The sequence below is a fragment of the Lepisosteus oculatus genome, chromosome 2 (genome assembly GCF_040954835.1).
Source record: "Lepisosteus oculatus isolate fLepOcu1 chromosome 2, fLepOcu1.hap2, whole genome shotgun sequence".
Lineage (NCBI taxonomy): Eukaryota > Metazoa > Chordata > Actinopteri > Semionotiformes > Lepisosteidae > Lepisosteus > Lepisosteus oculatus.
The window spans coordinates 37,212,180-37,228,414 of NC_090697.1; the positions used below are offsets into that span (position 1 = coordinate 37,212,180).

Sequence of the window (16,235 nt, forward strand, 5' to 3'; positions counted from 1 at the left end):
TTAAATGTAGACATAAAGAGAACAGAAATGTAAATACAATTTGAACAAGAAAACAATGAGAATGTCTACCTTGAAATGTACTGTGATGCTCCAAGGAAGGGCTACATTAGAGGCATGAAGATCAAATAGCAAACCAATAGGATAATGCCTGAAAAAGGAGGACAAAATTCTGCCTATAACAAACTTGTATAGTCACACAAGTATGGCATATAATATTAAAATGATATGGCTTTAGGCCAGTGGTTCTCAAACTTTTTGGACCAAGTACCACCCCTTATCAAACCAAAGAATCCAAGTACCACCTACAAGTCATCTTCTCATAGGAACCACAGAAAATCTCAATGACCAACATGAGCGCATGCGCACGCACACACTCACACATATAATAAAATAAGGAACAAGTAATAGGTTTATTCCATGCTGAAAAGAGAGGAGAGAAAACACAACGTTTTGGCTGTGAAGCCTTCTTCAGGTGTGTCGGGGCTAATAAAAATAGTCCTGAGCACTTAGTTAACTTGGATAGTACCACCTTGTAGCCATTTTCCGACGCTTGCTAGCACTAGCAGTGCTGTCTGTGTCAGGTTCAGCAGGAGAGCTAGTGTCAGTGGCCGCTAGAGTCACTTTTCTCGGCCATGTCCTCTATTTTTATCCTTATATCTCCGTCCAGGGGGAATTTTCATATATCCAGAAATATCCAGGATTTCGATCCCATTATTTTCACCATGAAGAATAATTAACAAACGTTATAAAGATAGAAAGAGAGAAAATTTCTTAACGTCTCTAGTTTACTTCGTGACCTACGATGTCATTCAGTTTTCGTCCTGTATATGTTTGATGAGGGAGCGAAATCAGGCATCAATATCAGTGTCTTTACTCAGTCTCTGCAGCGGAGAAGCATTCCCTCGAAAGGCTCCCTATTTTTTTCCTTGTTTTCCTTCCCTCAAACACAATGCCAAAGCGAAACTAAATTCACAGCAGAACTAAAAAATAAATTTCAGTGTTTTCGAAGTGGCAGAGCAGACTGGGAAGCTGAATGTACTTTTGTCTCCGTGGCGAATCAAGGCGTACTTGACTTGAAAGCTCATGTTGACTTAGACAAACACAAAAAGGCAATTCAAGGAAAGAGTTCGTCAACCAAATTAACAGATTATTTTGTAAAATCTGGCAGCAAAATAGATAATACTGTTATTGCAACAGAGGGGACATAGAATTTCACACAGTTAAACATCATCACAGTTACTTTACCAACGGAAATTAAACGTGGGATATTTTGAAACCCTCTCCATCCTCCATTCGACCCCCTTCCAAGATAAGGCAACAGTAAATCTCCTCAGGGTGTCCTCCTTGGATGTTCAAATATGGTAAATCCCTAGTGGCCGATGTACTGTATAATCCTCCTTGTTCTCAATGGGTGTGCGTGATCTATTGGAGCTAGCATCAGTACTCTTGGCATCTATTCCTTTCAGCCATGAAATTAATACTTGATTTTTGCGAGGAATTCATTTTTGATCACTTGTTCTGTTGGCGAATGTGGTGCTGAGCTGTGTCTCTGAAAGCTCGAGTATGAACACTCAAGTATTATCGCGCGCTGTTTCAATGTAGCTAAGTACATAGGCTGCATATTTGACACAAACTAATTTTATTAAAATAGAAAATATGAAAACCCGTCTCAAGCTTTCTGAAACCGATTAAGCAAATTACAGATGAAATAAATACATTATTTTTAATTATTCAATTTTTAATTCCCAATTTTTCAGTGCACACAACAAATTTCCAGGGCTATCTGGCGTACCACCTGGGGCTCTCCCCGTTCCACAGTTTGAGAACCACTGCTTTAGGCAATACATTTTTAAAACTAGACAAGTATTCCACCTGGTGGCTGTAACAGTGCATGAATACTGCTACCAGAAAGACTGATATTTATATTTGAATTTAGACTTATTATTCTTCTCTTTTAATTAAATAATTTATGAACACCATCATGATCATCACACATTTACAATCAATGCAAGGCCAGCTGACTAAAATAAACACCTTTGATGTTACAGTAGGTATTATGAACTTCAAGATTTGCCAAAGATCTCGTAAAATAAAGTTTTTGTCTTCTAGTCCCATAGGTACGCTAACTCTATGAGGTATAGAAGAATATGTCTCAATTTACTGCTCGTCCTGTTCGAATTTATTACATGTCCCTTGAAATAAACAATGCACATAATCATTCCTAACTCTAGGGGGCGGATTACCAACTTTCATTATTTAATATTTGTTAAAATTGGTGTCAGGATTCCACATTTAAAACCTTCTCTTTATAACAACTGTCAAAACACCACACCACAATAATTTACAGTGTATAATATATACAATTGGCACTCTCTATGTGAAACTTGGTTATTCACTCATTAAATGTAGTTCTTAATTTATATCAATACTTACTTTAACCTCATTGATCTTTCCTTCATCCACCATACAGTACATAAGATGTCCTTTTGAATTACATAATTAAAGGTAAAAGGTACCAATACGTTCAGAAATATGAAGATGTGTTCTAATATAGCAAAGATCCTTGTATTGTAAAGTTCTATTCAATCAACTTACCACTTCAGAGGGGTTCCTTCATATTCAAACCACATCTCTTCCATATCCTCCTGCTTCATGACCTTTTGGAAGTGCTTTTTCACTTTATCAGTAACAAGTGTTATGTAGCTGACTCTTGGTAGAAGTAACTGCAAAAGTAAAATGAAAAGATTCCAATTACGAAACAGTTCTGCATATAGAATGCTTAACAGCAAATCTTAGTTAAATTAACTAAAAAACACTTACTAAGTACCTTAAATATTTATTCTAAAAGTGCCCAAAAGAGAAACATTTCCCCATTTATATTTTACAGATGACATTACAAGGTGATTTTAAGAAATCTGAGATAAAAAATAAACCTGAACTTTGAACTTAGTTAAATAAATGCAGTTATCTCCAAACATCCTCCCCCCCCAATAAAACTGTTTTTATTAGTTTTTTTTTAATACTCAAAATGTCAATCATCACAAAAAGTAGTTTTCAATTTTTAGCCAAATGTAACTATTTGGGCCTATTTCATTTACTAACTTGTGAATGATATTGTTGGATCCATAGGGTGCCATAATGCCTATTACTATTTACGCACTTTTCTCTCTGTGTTTAACCTGAGGCCTTATAATAATTTCCATTGTAGTCTTTTATGGTCAACATACTTACATAATAGGGTTCTGCCTCCCTTTCCGTTATTTCATCCTGATATAAAGTGAAACATGTGGGTATTCGCCCATACCACACATCCCGAAGAACATCTTTGTCATCTGCCATTCTTTTGGGATATACAGTAGCACATACAGAGACACAGTTTTCAATTTAAATTTCCTGAAATGAATAAAAACCATTTTATGTCTTGTTAGTTGTTAGTTTGTAAAAGTCTGAATAAACATATAAGAGGTTGTCCAATTGTCTAATATTTTACACCCAAATAAAGTTTATTGTTAATAACTTAATCATTATTATTATTATTATTGTTATTATTATTATTATATGGATATAAGAGAGTGACACACACAAAGGATATGTTTTGAATGAAGTGAGTCGAAACAATAACATTCTTCAGTTAGTAGGGAAAATTACTTATTTTACAGAAACAACAAGTCACATCCTCAATGTCTAAAAACAAATACAGTACAATTAATATCAGCACTACTGTAGGTGAAGAAGTTTGGGTGGATCTGATACCGTTTAACGTATTACAATAGTAAATGCAAAACCTAGCAAGTTGCTCATTGAAGTTACTTTGCTACAGAAAACTGCAAGTATTTGCATATTTCACGAAACTCCGATAATTTTAAATCTATATTTAAAATCTGTTTTTCACACAACTGTGTACACAGATTTTTAAGCATTGTAAAATACCATTAATACTTGTACAACAGTGTTAAATAGCTATTTGTTCTACTGTACCAGCCCCTTCTCTGAAGACTTATTTACATAATGTTTACGTTTACAAACTGTATTGACATAACCAGCCAGATTGCAATTTGTTTTTCAACAGACTAACTGTGCCAACACAGTATGCCTATTACTCATTGAACACAGCAAAACACTTCCTGGGTGCATTATGGACTTGCCTCTTGCAAAAAAACAACGCATCTACGCAGTACGCTATGAATTGCATTACTCAAAATTTTACCTGAAACTTTTCTGGACAACCTTCAACGTTATGATTCTGTTTTATTAAGTTATTTAATTTTAAGCTCTCTGTTAACAGTCTTGTAATCCTCCACTGAAGTGAAAGTAACAGAACCATTAACCGTGCTGTCAGAACAAGGCCCCAGCAATGCCATTCGCTCGCTTCCTGAATCACACACCAGAGAGAAAACAAGAGGAGACGTGCTCTCCTGAGCTCAGAGGAAAGGCAAAGACTGACACCATGCGGACAGAGAGCATAATGCAGTCTTGGAAATGGTTCTTGAATGTCAGTACACCCTTCTCCAACTCGGTTCTTGGCGGGCCTCGTCTTCTGGGTTTTGTTCCAAGCTAAGTACTCAATTAAACAATTAACATAGTACATGAATAAATGTAATTGATGCGATAATGCGACACATTAGCTGAAATAAACTTAATAAAATTGTATTCCCTGACCGGGAATCGAACCCGGGCCGCGGCGGTGAGAGCGCCGAATCCTAACCACTAGACCACCAGGGAAGAACTGACAGCGATACAGAAATAAGGTTGTACATAGTTAAAGATGACTAAACTCTGCACTGATTTTATGGCCGAGTGCAAAACGCGGTTGCACTGACTTGTCTGATGACATCGCGTTATCAGCTGGCCACTATTCTCGTGTTTTTTACACAACCTTTAGTTGTGTATAAAGTATAGCGTAAAATCGATCTTATAAATATAAACAAACTTAATTTCTCGATAAAATATAAATGGGTGTACAGTATTCAGACACTACATGCAAAGAGTGTAAAATGAATCTCAAAGCAAGAAAAAGGTCTACATCACTCGTCACTGACAAACACCACAAGACCTTTTTGCCTAGAGATACTGGTTTCTATTTAAATAAGTAATTGTATTTTATTATATCGTTACCTGTATAAATGATACATTTAGAATGTTCAGTGTGGTAAATATTTTGATGTTTATGAACGATAATTCCTTTGTGTATTTTTTCTATCTTTTTAACTTATTTTCTGTTTTATATTTAAGTTCTTTAGATGCCAGATGGCCACATCACCTTTGGATTTATTCTGTACCAGGAGCCAGTGCAACAGATGTGTGCAAGCAAAAGTCAGAACAGCACCTTTCCTGCAGAGCATTTTTGGCTCTTAGTTGCAACCTCATCACACGTGTCAGCTCTGAGCAAGCTGGGTAGCAAGCCTGCAACATAAATTGAATAAGACATAAAAGCTATGAATATATTAAATGGTATATATGTAACAAAGTACAATGTATTTACTGTAAATTAACAATTTTCCCATACACGATTAACTAGACTTCCTAACAGGCCTGACTGTAGTCATTAGTAATCAGGAGTTTTGATACCAGGAGTACCATCATTGTCGAACCAGCATCTGTATTTTCTCTATTTAGGTTATATGATATTTGTTTACTAGCATATTTTATTTTAAGTGTTTTAATCACTGTACAGTTTATTCAACATAAAATCATGTTTGTATGTTTTGAATGCAAAACCAGTGTTTAATCAGAGCTACGTTCTTGACATGGACATGAGTCAAGGTGCATAAGGCAATTTACAATGACTGCAAGTGATCAATTATTTGTGATCAACATCCTGGAGTCCTTGCACTGATTCTTATATGATTCTTAGGTTTAATTTCAAATTCAAAATCCTCATGTTTACCTATAAGGCTCTGGATGGCTTGCACCACAGTACCTGTCTGATTTAATATTTTCTACTCCCCAAGCACAACCTTCTGGTCTCCTGTCTGTCCCCCAAGCTTGTCTACACTCTAAGAGTGATAGGGCCTTCTCCTGTTCCGCCCCAAAACTCTGGAATTTTATCCCCAAGGATATCAGAATGTCACCTTCCCTGAGCGCTTTCAAATCCAGACTCAAAACCTTCTTCTTCAGAAGGGTTTTTACTTAATTGATGTCTGTGTCTGCCCCTTAGCATTTTCTACCACATTTAAAACCCTTGTTATTTTATTGTACTAACATTTTTTATCACCTATTATTATTATTTTTCTTTTTGTAAAGCGCTTTGGGAAGCAACTTTTAAAGGTGCTATATAAAATAAAGTAGTTTTTGTTATTATTATTATAATTATAACTACTAATACAATACCTATCTGGACTAGAAAGGTAAAGGAGTTTCCTGGTCTGTACTTGGCAAAAGAAACTGTTCCTTCCTGACTTTGGTTTGTAGTGCAGTCAGGTCACCCTAAACAAGATATGTTTGTCTTTTTTTAAGTGTCAAAAATACAGAAGCTGTTGAATACTTATGCAAGCAAGAGAGTTGTTCAGTTAAGGGAGCTCTGTTCTTTGAGGGATGAAGTATATTTTTTTTTTCTTCCAAATAATTCTAAAATGTTATTCCAGAAAATTGCATGTTGAATTATTCATGCTTACATTGCTTTGTCTTTAGAAATCAATAATTCATGGTTATCTGCTAAATCTTCAGGATCGGGACTCTCCCCGGGATCAAGGTTGGAGAGCCCTTATTTACTCTGAATGGAACATTAAATATCTACAATATTGCATCTACAGCTTAATTGAAATAGTTTAACACTTTCTCCAAGCTCTTCAGGTGCTGGTTTTAAAGAGAATTAGAAAACTTAGAAGTTCAGAATTTGCAGGACTAAAGCTGCGAATGGAATGCCACAACAGAAAACAAAGAGAAGATCTGGCCGAGGTGCTGGAAAAGTCCGAATGAAATGAACAATGACTGGGGTGCAAATGGAGCTAGTCTGGCTGCAGAGTTGTTGTTTTTTTGGAGGGGGGAGGAGGGGTTTAAAGAGCTTGGGAACAATTTAATGCTACAGAATCCATTAATTCTGTTGACCAGCAGGCAGGGGTTGAATGAGGAAATTAGAACTGGAAAAAGAACACATCTTCTTCTAGAACATGCAAAACAATGATTTCCCGTGAATTTCTCAGTATGCAGCCCTGTCCTTACTAGTGCTAGAGAGCAGGAAGCCCTGAGTTAAAAAAAATCAGTGCCTGGCAAAGGTACACAACAGCTAAGAGGAAAAATACTTAGTCCATGTCCACTGTTTATCAGTCTTCTCTGCCTTTCAACAATTAGAAAAAAAATCCCCCCTGGTCTCCTTTTTTTTTACTTTTTACTGCACGTCTCACTGACTGTACTGACTGTACTGTATGTATAACATTGTTGTATTATTGTATCATTTCGTTACACTGTGCTGTGTTGACTGTACTAAGCTGCTGTAGCTTCCTCACTTGATCAATAAAGTATCTATCTATCTTTATTAGGCCTACCATGCTATGACTGGTCATTATTCAGCTAACTGAGAAAATGAGGTGATGTAGATATTACTACATGAACAGTGGGAGCCTGGGCATATGTGTGACCCTGTTACAGTCAAAGATAAATACTGAGATATCGCTTACATTATTCACCACGGAGAACTGTTGGTAACCGTACAAGAGTGCTGAATTCTTAAACAAGAGTGTTTGGAAGAGGCTGGTGCTTTAGTGGACTTGCAAAATACACTTTTTTTTTCTTTTGACCCAGTCTTCCAACTCATAACTTTGAGTAGCAAACTGGACTGGCAATGCTGCCTCACACTTTAATTCTTTCTCTGGATTATGGACTTGACTTTCACAGAATGTCTTCTTAACAAGACGAATCCCATAGCATTTCTGCTCAAACCACATTCATAACACCACGGGAGAAGTATTGACATGAGGCAGTCAGTCAGATTACTTCTAACATTTTCAATGTGCAGCATGGAATGAGATTATGTTATGCTCTGTTTAGTAAGAGATTGAGGCCTCAGGGAGGTAAATTGGCTAGAGAAGACAGCACTGCATATTTAGACAACAATATATACAGTATTATTGGACCAGAACAGCTCCCCATTTCTGAAGCTGGACTTGCCTCGTCTTGTCATGTCCAAACAGCACAGGGCTGGCAGTCTCATGACAGGTTTCCCACCTCAGGAGATCTAGGCTAGCTTTCCCAGTGGCAGCAGCCATTAAGGACTTACCCTGTATTTGTGCCGCTGCCAGTCAGACCTCAAATACATTCACAGGCACCCTTCTTGACAGGAGTAAAACTTCACAAAGTAAAACCCTGCACAAAAGAATGTAAACAGATGAAGATGTTTTGGATGTTCACCTGGAAAGAAATATAAGTCCCTTGGCATACTTGACTACTGGCATGAACCCTGGACTTGCCTAATGTAGCTCAAGAGAGCCTGGGTTACACTTTAGTGGGTTAGACTAAAAAGCTGAAGTCGCAGAACTGATGCTGTGTATAACAAGTGCACACTTGCTGTAATCATATAGTTCTGCCTATGTCTGTATAATAAATCTAAAAAAACACTTTTATCATCTCTTGTATTATTACTAAATTGATTTACATATGGAAAAAGTTACATGAAACAGCGTTTATGCCATTGTTGAACCTGCAGGATATTTTATCATATCTGTCTCCTTTCGATAAATACCATACAAAGTGTTAGTAATTTAATTCTCTTGTTTGCCTTTCCATGATTTACCATTGTAATTGGTAAATCAATTCACATTGTAACTGGAAAAAAACACATTTTCCTGTATTGGTTGTGTGAGTTCCTTGTATTTGTGTACCTCTGCCGTTATATAACCACACTGCAATATTTAAGTGCAGGGAGACTATTTCCCATCAGTACGCAAATCCATTATGCATTGCCCTCTGATCTGTTTCATAATTTGCTGTGTTTGCAAAAGACTGAGGGATAATTTGATGCTTCAATAAAGCTGAGTGCTTTTTTGTTTGAAGACGTTATCATATGGTGCATCTACACACTAACAACTGCTGTACTATACTACATTTAAAGACAATTGCATGATACTTTAGTATTAGTTCAATTACATGAATATAATACATTAGATTTCATCCCTGCATTTAATTTTAAACGCATATTGTAGTGAAGAAAAGATTCAGTGATGAACACGTCAACTACAAACTACCAGACGGGTTAAATGAGTAAAATGGCCTCTCATTTGTAACCTTCCTAATGTTCTTATTTTAAGTGGCCTGTTCCCAGCTACAGATGGTTCTCACTATTAATAATTTGACTAATACTGGTCTTCTTCCCCTTGGTATGATCAAGCTAGGCATTTATGCTTTTTGAATGTATTGCTTTCCAGTGTGTCCATAATTAAACATTTTAGAAATGCTAACAAAACACTCTACTTTCCATATAACAAAACAAAAGGATATTGTAGATGTAGCCCATAATGTACTCAAAGGTTTGTTGGGCTGTTGATAGAAGATGAAGTCTGTCACAGTGTTCCGTTGTCTTAATGGAATAAAGAGAAAAAACATGGGAACACCAAGTCTTAAAAAGGATCCCCCCTGCTCCTTTTATCCTTGTACATTAATAAAGATCACAGAGCTGGAGTGTGCCAGAGTCCAGCCAACAAGAATTTGATCCAATTAAACTAAATGAGCAGGTCTCAGGATTTTGAATAGAGACCGCCCAAGTCGCTATATTATCTTTTAATTGTTACAGCTGATGGTGTTTTTCAGAAAACATGGTATCAGTCTGTATCTTTCTTAAGTCTTAAGATATTTCTTAAATTAAGTAAAGGAAAATTTGTTCTCAGTGGGGCCTGCTCTATCTCGTTAAGAAAAGCTTTAAAAAGAGACAACTCTACCTTTAAAAACACAAGGCTGAGAGAAAAAAAACTTGTTAGACTTCCATAAAGTATTTTATTTAAATTTCAATCTTCACTGACTAAATGTAAGGAAATATATTTTAAGGTACTGTTTCTGTCGGAATCATATTGATCATCTTTGCTTTGCTGGATATGAAGTTGATTGACACGCTTCATCTCTAATCATTGTGGAATCCACGCTTTTCCACGAATCGTAGATCATCATTCAGAGACAGGTCCCACCTAACACTGCGTCACAATGATAAGGGTGGAGCGTGGAGAAAACAGGTCCTCTTTCGAAATGTGCTAACTATGGTGCTGGGCTTTGAAAATGTAGTAGAAAATGGATGTATGCAGTATACGGGGAAAGGTTTACGTGGTGATTAAATCTTTACTTTTGTTACATTGGCACTCTGGTGAAGGGAATGTGGTTTCAAAGCTTCTGTTATGTACAATTTCTGAAGGTATGTAATCCATTTGTTTTACAAGCACTTCCAGAGTGAATGTGAACCTTGTTCTACGTGCCTCCTCTCCGCCTTTAGCTCTGATTTGTTGCGATGCTGGGGCATCTTCTGTAAGGTCTGAGAAAGTGGGGAGAAATGCATGATGCACTCTGAAAATTAGTTCTTATCGGAGGGATGTGACACTAAATACACGGTCAGAAGAAGGCTAGTCATCTAAAAGTGAATATTTTGTGTTGTACAGTTACATATTCTCAGTCTGGGTGTGTTCACTCGTTGAATACATGTCGAATTGAAATAACGCGCAACATTGCATAAAAGGTTCGTTCATGTTTAAAAGAAAATCCATGTTACCTTGAACTTGGCTGAGGTTATCTGTGACTGTGCGGTATGTCGACACCTTCTGATTTCACTTGTTTGTTTTGCTGCATTACACGAGGAGGAGCGCTATTGTATCCGGGGGAGGCTCGGGAATGGGCTTCTGTAGATGCAGGGTTAAGGAGAGCTGCGTTGTGGAAACTAAAGGAAAAGGGAGGCTTCAAAAAACATGTTGAATGTTATTATGATTAGTGCCATCAGTTTATGCATAGAAATCTGTAACAGAAGCTGACAGATGTTGAACACTTTGACAAAAGTGTGTTGTATTTCCTACAGGTCATGTGATTTTGAGGCTTCGGCGTCTGGGTAGTTTTCAGGTTGATTTAGTGGTATTCCCCCACCTTGCAGGGAGAAAGCGTTTAAATTTAATACTGTTCATGTGAGCATGTCCAGTCGGATTGGTTTCATTTTGTACAAAAACTGCCAAATACTAAGACATTATTATAAGATTGTGTTCAAAACATAATCGGATTTCATTCATCCATGATTTTATGATTGGCTGTGTCCATCCTTACCACCAGCAAGGTTTTTGCTTTCGTTTGTACCTGACCATGTGCTGTCCTTGTGGCAGATGTAACTAAAGAACCTACGGTATTATGCACTCTGTGACGCAAATTAGTGGAAAGTCGAAAATTTGCAAAGAAGGGCAAAGTAAATTGATTAGGAAACTAAAAAGCGTACAACAGCTGTGCCTTTATACTGTAGGTGCATTTCATCCTAGGAAAAATACCCGTTGCTGTTTACGCACTGCCTCTGGGTGTTTTATCTCATTCTACATGTTTTTCAGTGTCTTTCGTAGTGTTTCAGTTATTCTGCGTGGCAGTTATCTCGACAGAAAAAGAAATGTAGTCTAATCTCTTCTATGACACATTATGACTAATCAAATACATTTTTAAAAACGCTGTAAAAAAGGTCATTTGTCCATTACAAAATCCACCACACCAGAAATTTGAAACATGAGGCAGGAAAGTAGAATGTCTTTGATTTATCAAGACGTTTCTAAGAGTTTATTTCACAATGATGCTTTTCTGGAAAGGTTTCACTTATGTAAAACAGTTTTATTTTTTGACACGGTAACACAAATACTGTTCTGAATTTTAAAGAATGAGTTTTTATGTTTTATTCTCCTCATCATCTCTGAGTACTTCTAAGGCATCTGTAACATCCTGAATATTTGAAGCTGAACAAATATTTAACAGGATTCCCCCTGAATTGTGTAGAACAAAAGTCTTATGGTTGGTCTGTTGACATTTTTAATGGGTCTTAGATTTGAATAAAATAATATTTGCCTCTTTTAAGCTTTGTTAAGGTGCCTGTAAAAGCACAAGTCTATTCAAAGCAGAATGATGATAGAAGAAAAGCACTTCTGTATTTCCAGCTTACAAAAAAGTTTTTCAACAGAATCCTTTCATGTACATTATCAATTTTACTGGGACTTATAGAACCTAAAAACTCCAATACATATTCTAAACAAAGCCCAAATACAGTAGCATTCCATGGAGTCCAGCACATGTGTTCTGCAACACTAATATAGTAAAATATTATGGTTTCAGGACAAGCAAGCCAGGAGATAGATGTTTTTTTCCCTTAGTGCCTCAGATATGGTCAGAATAATTTACCTGTCTGTTTTTGTTCCATCAGATATAATAACAGTAATCATTTTAAAAAAATCTCTTCAAGCTATTACATTGCTAAGGTCAATGTAAAATGAAAATATGACCATGACCAGAAAAATTACCTATTTCTACCTAGAGTAAATCTAGTCACATGCTGACATAACATGTTCTACTTAATTAGACTTGCAATAATATAATAATTGAAGAAAAAAAAACTACAAAGAGCCCCAAACCTGGTTTTGAGAAGTCACCAGATTAGAAGTGATGAATTATAGTCATTTTCAAACCAGCTTTTTACTCTATAGATGCAGGTCCTAAAATGTTAGCATTACTATTTCTTTAATGAGTAGCTACTGGTTTTTTGTAACGTATTTGGATTAAGGTCAATCTCAGTGGTCAGTAACTCCCTCTCAGATTTAAATTTATTCCATTTTTAACATTTTTATCATTGAGCATATTGCAACTTAAAAAGCATATAAAAAAAAGAAATGGCTCGCAATTGTTATCTCAGCTACTCTGAAATGTTTCTAGCAAATGTAAAAACACATGTACAAGCTGTAATATGTCATATAACAAATGAAGTTGTAATATAATAATATGTGTGCTATTTAATTGTAACCCAACTTAATTTGCAATAACTGAAGCTTCATCCTGAAGCTCGGTATTAATATGTATGAAGATGTGATGTGCTGTGCACTTTGTGTTTTTTATTGCTGTGTAAGAAAGAATTGGATACTATTGTTTTGAGGAACTAAACTCACATGATGCAAGTTAAAGTTTCAGGAGTCATGGAAGCAGGCCAAGTACATAGTATATAATGTAACAGAAATGATTGGCTAAAGAAGCACTTTGAACCTGGAGTCACATAAATATGTGTTTTACAGGAGAGCACATGGAAATAAAAAAATAAAGAGTGAAGAATCCTGGAATAAAAAGACAAAAATATTCAAAGAACCGGAAATCAAACACTATCAAGATGGAAAAGAAAGAAAGAAAGCCAAGTTATTTTGCAAGGTAAGCTGAATGTTATCTTCATTGCACTTCATATTAAGCAGCACACTAAACCTGTACTTCAGTCTTCTGTGATACATTTGATGCTTGTCTATAAACTTAGGTTAACCGTGCAGGTTGTTCATTTAGTTCATTAAAAGATGCAAACAAATACATCTGTTACCACAGTATTCATTATTTGCTAGACATTAAGTCATGCAGAGCTTTTGTTTACAAGCCTAAAACATAACAAGTAAGAGAAAATTCTCTGTAATTTGCAAGGTATTCTTAAGTGCATGACAGATAGTTTGAGTTTTGAAAAGATATTACCTGTGTTTTAGTGATCTCATTTTTCATTAGGTTTTTCATGGGCAGAACTATTGAAATTAATGATTCATGTTCAGATTTTGGAAGTTAAGCAAGGCTGAGTTTGTTCTGTGCTGGGATGGGAGACCTCTGCATCACTGATTCTCATCCCTGGTCTTGGGAGATAACCTGGATAGAAAGTATTCATTCCACCTGGGCTTTTACACACTATTGCTAATAATCGACTTAATTTGCTTGTTTATTGTGACTTTTTCTATGTATTTCTTCTTGCAGTTCTTGGTTTAAAAAATATTGTGCTTCATGTGTTTTGTTTCCAACATCTTCAGCATTTAAGAAATAAATTGACATGTAAACAGCTCAGCAAATTGAAATCAGTTCAAATTTACTGGTTTTAGAACCAAAAGATACATGTCCCAACAGGCTTGTGAATCAGAGCCCTAAGAATCCAGCAGCAAACAGGTTAAATGGTGTTGGTAGACCACTCTTTGGCATTCTTCCACATGGACCTGAATTTCAAAGCCAGTACTGTGGTGTGTTGACAAGAGCTGCTATGTCTGTTCATGGAGAAACACCTTGTCATCTGGATTTTGCTCCCCCCAAGTGCTAAATCAAAGGTTAATTGATTTCAGTTTTCTATTTAGGCCATATTTGTAAATTTGCATTCAGCTCTATTGAAACTGTAGTTTATTGTAATTGCTATCACTGTATAATATAGTTTACTTTGAATTTCTCGCATTCATTGGTTTCATCCTACTACATCCAACATAATTGTACAAATGACCATTTTGTTTTATGGATGGGGGTTAGCCTTTTTTTAAGAGAGCTGGATTGTGTTCTTACTTCTTTAATGAAAAACTATGAAGAAGGCCAGCATAAGAGACTGAATCTGAAGTATTGCATAAAAAGCATAAAGTACCCTGCCCCCCTTTGCATTTTTTTTAACCTGATTTTCTCGTGGCCCATAGAATCATGGCCTCTGTGTCGTAGTATTGTGACTGAAGCAGTTTGCTTAATATAAATTGTAATGATGAGAAAATCAATTTTTTGGATTAGCATGTAACTGATCCTTGAAAAATAATTCTAGTTTTCTTTTGCTCGAAGAGTAAACAGTTTTTAATGAGATTTGTTTTTTAGTTTTTCTTAATGTTTCGGAGTTACAGAGCTGTTTCTCACTACCCAAAACTGCAGACTGGGTAAGATGGACATTAGTTAAGTACGACATGCACTCATCCTAAATGTACTGTATAGGGTGGCAAAGAGAAAGAATTGATTAGCTAAGTAAGTGCTTCCTAGACTCAGGCAATCAGCCAAGAAGAAACTGCACTCAGCATGTCTGGACGCAAATTTAAAATGCTGTATCTTACGAAGCTCTGTGAAGAGGTCCAGAAGTATGCAGCATATAACAGTGTGTACTGGTGAGTTAACTAATTTTATTGTAAAGTCTGTAAAGTCTCTGTTCAGAAACATTTGCATTACAGGTATTTGGTAGAATACAAAGGAAATTGTTATATTTTCAATTTTTATCTGATAACCTTTCATGTACAGCAATTTCTAAATTAAATGAAGGTTATATTAATGTTTTATCCTCATAGTCAAGAGAAATCTGCAATGCTGGTGATGTGCTGCATTAAACAAGCCTGTCCAGAACAAACACAGTCATTTTGGCACTGCATAGGTTTTTTTTTCTAGACGCTTCTAATGCTGTTTGCTTAATGCCTATTGTTTGCCACTATCATTTTTCATACTATTTATGACATACAGTACATTAGGCTGTCTTATGTTGTGATATTTTTGTGGTAGTAAAAACTAGATGTCCTGTATAAAAATACAAGTTGAGCGTTGAGAGTTGGATTTTACTTATCTGGTAATATTTCAGATTTCAGACTATTATTCATTATAGCACTGTTTGACTCAATGTTATCTAGTACAGAATTCTCCCCTATAGATGCTTTTGATGAGAGAGGCTTGTTATAGTTCTTTTCTGGGGTTAATCTTAATTTTACTGGTGCATAAAAGGTTTTAATTGGAAGTTAACTCAAGAATGAGCTATTCAAAACTTTATAAAGTGACAATACAAATCGACATATATCAAGTTCATTGTATGCAGAGGACTGATTTATATTTCTGCTTAAAAATGAACATGCAAGCACTTCATGTAGCAATAAGATATTTTTCTGTTATTGGTTTTGGTTCACAGATTATATTTTGGTCTAATATGTACTGTAAAGCTTTTTGGGGATGCAGTGTAGTTTCCAGATACAACCCGTTCCTGCCCTGTATCAGCGGAGTAAAAACTAAAAATCTGTTCTAAGAAATTAGATAATTTGTACTGAAGACTAGCTAATTTGTAGAATATTTTTTACTTCAGTGACAAAGTTATATACTCATTCAGGGACCATTCCAATAGTTTTTGTAGTGCTGCTCAGAGCTACAACTGATGAACAGTAGGTCTGATGACTTAACAGTTTAGACAGATATATTTGTGTGCTGCTCTGTAGATAATGGTTTGAAAAAAGCCCACCCTCTTCCATTCTGAGATAAGTAGAGACCTTGGTCTGTTTTTTATATGAAGCACAGAAGAGAACCAGAAGAGG

The 16,235-nt window shown here is 36.0% G+C and overlaps 2 protein-coding genes and 1 non-coding gene across 6 annotated transcripts in view; 1 reads left to right on the forward strand and 2 right to left on the reverse strand.

Annotated features, from left to right (window-relative positions):
* Window positions 1–4,371, reverse strand: part of atg5 (ATG5 autophagy related 5 homolog (S. cerevisiae)) — a 58,191-nt gene extending 53,820 nt beyond the window's left edge. The window contains exons 1-4 of the mRNA XM_006625955.3: window positions 4,208–4,371; window positions 3,232–3,393; window positions 2,596–2,723; window positions 70–148 (exon numbers count right to left, since the gene is read on the reverse strand). Of these exons, the coding sequence (XP_006626018.1) occupies window positions 70–148; window positions 2,596–2,723; window positions 3,232–3,339 (315 nt within the window). The 5' untranslated portion in view covers window positions 3,340–3,393; window positions 4,208–4,371. The remainder of the gene's footprint in view (window positions 1–69; window positions 149–2,595; window positions 2,724–3,231; window positions 3,394–4,207) is intronic.
* A 279-nt stretch (window positions 4,372–4,650) lies between these two features.
* trnae-cuc (transfer RNA glutamic acid (anticodon CUC)) lies at window positions 4,651–4,722 on the reverse strand. Its single transcript has one exon. It is a non-coding gene; the product is annotated as a tRNA-Glu (tRNA).
* A 5,420-nt stretch (window positions 4,723–10,142) lies between these two features.
* The window catches only part of LOC102683089 (nuclear receptor coactivator 7), a 44,989-nt gene continuing 38,896 nt past the window's right edge, over window positions 10,143–16,235 (forward strand). For all 4 annotated transcript variants that reach the window (XM_015350773.2, XM_015350791.2, XM_015350781.2 and 1 more), the window contains exons 1-2: window positions 10,143–10,333; window positions 13,209–13,338. In XM_015350773.2, coding sequence (XP_015206259.2) covers window positions 13,301–13,338 — 38 coding nt within the window. In that variant the 5' untranslated portion in view covers window positions 10,143–10,333; window positions 13,209–13,300. The remainder of the gene's footprint in view (window positions 10,334–13,208; window positions 13,339–16,235) is intronic.